Genomic DNA, 6,472 nt, shown 5'->3' with positions numbered 1-6,472 from the left:
ATCCTGTCATTTGTACTTTGGCATCCAGTCCAAAGCACAATTTAGTGTAAAATATTACACTGGCCCCTTCAGATGACAAAGTTTAATGCTGATGAATGAATAGACAGAGACTATCCCCAGCTGCTATTGAACTGAGGGAGGTAGCTATTCTTCTCAAAGGGCAATTAATTAGCGTACACACAACCACCGCAGAGGATGGACACTGAAAAAGGGCAGCCATATTCTGGTCTTGTATGTGTAACAACAAAATGCAGACAAGTCAATGTAGTGTAGTGATGTTAGATGATTAGAAACACCTGAGAAGGGGTAGGAACCAAAAGAGTTTTGGGGCTCTGTCTATTTGACACAAAGCATCATGTATTTCTGACACTGACACAATTAGAGGTTGTGGATTTAAATGAGTTGTGTTGAAATCGTTAGAACACTTGCACAATTTTCTGAGAACATGTTTATTATTTATTTATTTTTAACTCACTTCCAAGAACAATTACCCATGATGTTTCAATTGTTTTACTTGTTAAGGGGTTGGCTACATTCTTCAAAGTTTACAAGAAGCACTGACCTTCAACTTATTCAGAGAAAAGCATCTTTTCAATTTAGCTAAATATTATTGCACATTTATTTATAGAGTACAACAATTCAATTTATTTAAATTAGTGTTTGGTACAATAATTAATAAGTCATTTTACAATCCTTTTGTGAAAGTTCCCCTGAGCTGCAGCACACATGGGTGCGATCCTTACAGAATAACCAGAAACACAAAAGGTAAAAAGGAAAAACGAAAATTTAGGAGTGAATGGAAGCAGAAGTTTATGTGGCTAGAATATGACACATTTAAGGACGTAATATAATGTTAATACTGTATGTGTGCCATGAGTTTCCTCAAATTAGCCAAGAAGTCTAGCTCATTTTACATCAAAAGATGAGCTTAAGCTCCGCATCCCATACTATTCTGTATGTACCAAAATTGCCTCCAGTGCTTTCCCTGGGCATATCAAGAACCGCATGGACATGGTGCATACGCAAATGACAAAGCCATAGCACAGTGGGTTGGTCTATCAGCAATGTTATAGTTTATTACAAAGTAAAATTAACTGACAATTATCACTCACATATGGGCAGTTTTGCTCAGATACTTTGCAGTAGCTTTTGTGAGAATGTGGGCATCCACAACCTGTTTTTACCGGTTTGGAAATATGGTCTGATCAACTACCCAAAACACTTTCTGTGTCCTATTGAGCTTTTCAGTTCTTTTTTCAGTAAAGGAGCTGAAATGCTGTAATCACAGATCTTTGAAACAGGATATATTTTGGACCTATTGTGTACCTGCACGCATTCCCTTGTATTTGTCTGTGTGAAACAGATATGCAAGGAAACAAAGCTAATGTGATACCTTATCTCCAACCATAATTTTATCATTCAACTGTTCTGAATGTGAGACATATTTGCTATATGTTCTAGAATTGCAGTTTCTTTTGAATGGGGAATTGTTTTCTTTGGGTGTGGTACGCAACACAAAGTTTAACCTCTCAAACAGAATTGTCTTGGCTTATATATACCCAGGCTTAAGATGTTCTGATACTTTGAGACAAATGATCCACCTTATATAACCACAACACCTAAACAGCTTCTAAAATAACTAATGCTGTTACTAACTCAGTGCAGGTGCTATGCACTAATTCCTATCAGCTACTTGCACCTGAATCATCCTTTTAGAATTGCAGCGATAGCATGACAGCTGCCTTTAGCTGCGAGAGGCAGCCAAATTTCTGTCTGGATCATGGCATTCACTGCAGCTGTGCAGTTTCAGCTCTCATCCACTGTTCTGGAAAGGACACGAGGGTAACTGCTCCAGTTGTAAATGTTTTTATCATAATTTCAGTAAAGCCATCTAAAAGTGTGTTCAATCTGAAAAATCTAGGATTTTGCATGTTTTAGCCTGTGTGTGTGTGTGTGTGTGTGTGTGTCTGTGTCTGTCTATCTCTCTCTAGATCTAGTAAAGGAGTTGAAATGCTGGAGCCATAATTTTGAAATGCGTTTTAGTGACCTATTGTGTACCTGCATGCACCCCCATGTATTTGCATTTGTCTGTGTCAAACAGGTATTCAAGTAATTGTTTTCTTTGGGTGTGGTGTGCAACACCACATTCCAGTAAGTGTACCTGTTTACCTGTATCAGTATCTGAATATCTTCCAGCACTGTATTTAAGTGGAGAGACAGGAGAGAGGCTCATTAAGCCACGCAGAGGTTCATGCAACCATACTGCTACTGAGAGATCCTGAGGGAGAGTCGCTTTTGTTTTTGCTGAGAAAGGTAACGTAATGTCTCTTCTGAACTCAATTTTTAAGAAATGAATGTAATCTCTGATTCCCTTTCATGAATGGGGTCCAACATAACAATTTATGTTATAATAAAGGGGCATTTTTGTGAATCAGAATTTTATGTTTAAAATGAAATTGTACTTAAAATGTGTAAAAATGTGTTAAATGTAAAAAAAACTGGAATATTGTACATGCACATGATGCTCAATGAATATTCATATGTCATGCACCACGTGAGAACTTATTGTGATACTGCACGCATTTATTTGTTTATGAATACGAACAACTTCTCTACAGGTTTAAGGGTCCCTCATTATCTGCAGTCATGATCAAATTGGTAATGTATGACTTTTTGTATTATATTTCCATTTTTCCAAGTTAATATGTTTGATATTTTCTATATAGATGTACAGATTCTGTATTTGCAGTATGTCATAATCTGTGATCTTTTTAATTTTCTATTTTTTCTAACAGTTAAGTGTTGCCATTGTTGCAGGATTGTTTTTTGGTAGGTTCATCTCAATAACTGCAATATTTGTTATCATAATTACAATTTTGAATACTCTATAATCACATATACACACTCACAGTATGCAACATTTTTCTGATTACCTTTACCAGAAAGCAACCAGCAGGTCGCCAGAGTGCCTAACTCAGAACCAACTGATGGTGACGGTAAGACTCTTCTCTATAGTGACTGATAAAATAAAGTAGTATGATAAAATAAAATTCTTACCAAATGTGAAGTATTTCCATGGGAGTGGAAAAAGTCTGACTGTTACATACAGTTGAGAAAACTGATTGACTGTCAGTTTATTAAGTCAAATTCTGTAACATCTTAACAGTTGTGTTTTCAGAGTGGCAATGCTTTTCTATCAGGTTCTTGTAAGGTGATTAGACTTATAATAAATAAGACTTTAAAATAATCTTTTTCATTTGTCACACAGATGCAGAACATTCGCCCCCCTTCGTTCCAGAACCGCTAGGTTAGAGACTCCTTTCAGTGGAAATCCTGACCTTTAAAGTACATACTAAACCATTTTGTGGCTCACTTTCTATCTAAAGGTCTCACACCCTTTGTTTTGTTTTCCATTCAGGAAGGTTCTGCTACTATCCCACACAAATTCGTAAGCAGATTACACCTTTTTTTTCATTTACATTGCATCTGTCTTTGTATCTTTTTTGACATTTGTCATCTAGACCAAATCACAACATGCAATAACAAAGATTGTCAAATGTCTTGTTGCCAACCTATCTCAATTTAAATATCTTTGTCCAGAATGCTGGACAGACTGGTTTGACAGAGACAACCCTACTGGAACTGGAGACTGGGAAACCCTCTACCATCTTCGCAACGAGAACCCAGGAAAGATCTGCTCTAAACCAGTAGATATTGAGGCCAGAACTCTATCTGGGCTCACTGCAGCTGCAGCAGGGGATGTCATTTATAAGTAAGTGCTTTACGAGTATGAATAATGTGAATGCATTTTATGCAGTGATTCATATTGTATTCTACTGAATGTGTTGCGTCAACTGTATATGTTTGTGTACATGGTGTGACCAAACACATTTCCACTGTTTCCACTTTTCAAATTCTCTTTCAAATGATCAGCCATGTACTTGGTAACCAATGAGCATCAGTATAGTCAGCAAAACTATTTGTTTATCTGAACAACTGTTAAAAGGTGGTAGTGGTGGTTGTACAATATATGAAAAAATGTTAATGGGACGTAATTCTCTAATATTTGTATAGTGTCCAGTCATTATCACAAAATTCTATGTCTAATATATAACATTAAATACATTTGCACTGAATAAATTTATAATATTCATTGTTTTATACCACACACACAGCCTAGCATTTTCATGTTTTGCTATATAGGCAAAACATGAAAATGCTAGGCTGTGTGTGAGGCTGTACTTGACATGAATGTGTGCAAACCATTTCTCATCCATAGAGCCAGGCCACTAGCATGGCTAAAAAGTGCAAAAACTCATGTGGATGCAGCCATTAGATTATTTTCAGAATGTGTCACTCTGTATTTCTTTTTTCAGAAGTGACACAACTTTGGGATTCATCTGCAGAAATGGGGACCAATCCAAGAAGATGTGTAATGATTATCGTGTTCGTTTCAGCTGCTATCCCCCTTTCTGTGGTGGAGGAGGTACTGTATGAGCACATTGTACATGTGCAGTGTTAAGCTGCTAATGCAAAGTGGATTTCCCCTTCTCTTTCATTGTTCGTGTGCATAAGCATTCATTTAGAATGGTGCTGTGGCTCTGCAGTTTCCCACCAATCATCCTGCCTCTTTTTTATTGCTCCTTGCAGTGTGCTGGACCAAGTGGTATGACCGGGACGATCCCAGTGGAGCAGGGGACTGGGAGCTTTTGAGCAACCTGAAGGCAGAAAACCCTGGAGAAATTTGTAATAACCCTCTGTACATTGAGGCTGTTACCACTGACAAAATGACCCCAGCCATCGACACAGGGGAGACCTTCAATGTGTAAGTTGCCTTATAGGGAAAGCATTTCAAAGTTTACATGCAGTATTTTTAATACCAACAACCCACCTATCAATCACTACTTCTCAACACTACTTCTTAACACCACTTTCCCAAAGTTTCCAAATCATCAAGATGTATTGCCTGGAGCTACTGCTTAAATAGTGAATGCAAAGTTTGTAGATGCACATTTACATTAGATCAAATGAAATTTTAATGAGCCCCATGAGGAAACTGGCTAATAGGAACATAATGTCCTAAAGTTTTAAACCTAGCTGAGCCTTTTATTCTTGTGCTAACAGCTTTGACTGTGTCCTGAAGAGTAAGAAACATGAATGACCCAATTTATTGGTATTCCTTATTTATGATTCTTTACTTTTTATTTTCATTGGATATCTGAGACATTTAACATTTGAAAAGAAGTTACATCTCACATTACGAGATTAAGAACAAAATGAGAATAGATGGGGTGATAAGTAGATTTCGTTTTTATTTGACCTAACAACAGTACTTTGACGAAGTATATCATGTTTTTATCAAAGTTAAACAATCATTTATGGTTTTAGTAATGTACCCCATTAAAAAGAACTTCTCTAACCGCTTGGAATCATTTTTCAGCTACAATCCAACTCAGGGATTTGTTTGCCGCAACACAGACCAGAAATCTGGAGGGTGCAGTGACTACAAGGTTCGGTTTGGATGCCCATGCAATAATTAAGCCCTGACTCCGCAACAAACACTGCGAAGGAGAGAAGACATTGAAATTCTTATTGCTTTAATTTTTGTCTGATTTTTTCTTTTCTTTCATGTTTTAGTTTATACTATGCCTGATGAAAGAAGTATAATAAGCCTTTTTCACAGCTTGTAGGAAAAGCAAAGGTGTTACCAGTGACACTGACAATGGCTCTGTCCTATTCAAGTGTCTCATTAAGCCATGACAGTGAGACAGTGAGCCAGCATGTGTGATACTGTGACACCTATGCAGCTAAATGGAATTCACCTATAATTAATTTTATTATTTTGCCTGTGCTTTTCCTACAGTGATGTGCTAAAATGTCTTTGACCTATTAGGTGCTTTCTCTCTCTTTCTGTCTTTTCTTTTTAGGGATTATGAAATCATTATCTTGTATGACTGTTGTAGGAAATAAATCAATAATCAACAGCAATAAAACTACTAATAAACAGCAAATCCCTTTTGTCATTATGTTCTACTCATGACTCTACCCAGCTTATTAGGGTTGCACCAATAAACTCACAGGCTTACATGTATACAGTTATGATTTAATGTGAGTAATACAGACGTATGTGTGATATACAGACGGTAGGAGGTGATGGGTATCAGTGCTGTTCAATAGCAATGTGGGAATGTGGAAAAGCATAACCTACTGAATCTGAATTTCACATCAAAATTCATGAATGCACTTGCAAGGACAGTTATAACAGGCGCAATTGGTTTTGGTTTGTTGCCATTTTTTGCCACCGCAACCTGGCCCTGGATAAGTGTCAGAAAATGGATGGATAAATGGATCTTTCTTTCTCAACCTATATCTTCCTCTCTATTCATAGAAGTAATAGTTTGTGTTTTCAGTGCAGGTTTAGTATCCTTACAACTGCACTCTCTTCTCTCTGACCTAAATCACACCTCTGCCA

The 6,472-nt window shown here is 37.1% G+C and overlaps 1 protein-coding gene across 1 annotated transcript; it reads left to right on the top strand.

Moving 5' to 3' along the window:
- The first annotated feature begins 2,204 nt into the window (after window positions 1-2,204).
- Window positions 2,205-6,011, top strand: si:dkey-205h13.2. The gene is made up of 10 exons (XM_044169927.1): window positions 2,205-2,313; window positions 2,619-2,658; window positions 2,796-2,829; window positions 2,943-2,996; window positions 3,269-3,307; window positions 3,419-3,448; window positions 3,601-3,772; window positions 4,377-4,486; window positions 4,651-4,825; window positions 5,441-6,011. The coding sequence occupies exons 2-10, from the start codon at window positions 2,647-2,649 to the stop codon at window positions 5,538-5,540; spliced, it is 726 nt and encodes a 241-aa protein (XP_044025862.1). The 5' UTR covers window positions 2,205-2,313; window positions 2,619-2,646; the 3' UTR covers window positions 5,541-6,011.
- The last annotated feature ends 461 nt before the right edge of the window (window positions 6,012-6,472 follow it).

The sequence above is a fragment of the Siniperca chuatsi genome, linkage group LG16, assembly GCF_020085105.1.
Source record: "Siniperca chuatsi isolate FFG_IHB_CAS linkage group LG16, ASM2008510v1, whole genome shotgun sequence".
Classification (NCBI taxonomy): Eukaryota; Metazoa; Chordata; class Actinopteri; order Centrarchiformes; family Sinipercidae; genus Siniperca; species Siniperca chuatsi.
This window is presented reverse-complemented; position numbering and strand designations above follow the sequence as displayed.

Excerpts from the sequence above, each read along its gene's own strand:
- si:dkey-205h13.2 (XM_044169927.1), top strand. Across the intron at positions 3,449-3,600 it reads CTACTATCCCACACAAATTC|AATGCTGGACAGACTGGTTT; the intron begins GTAAGCAGATTA and ends ATCTTTGTCCAG. Across the intron at positions 4,826-5,440 it reads ACAGGGGAGACCTTCAATGT|CTACAATCCAACTCAGGGAT; the intron begins GTAAGTTGCCTT and ends ATCATTTTTCAG.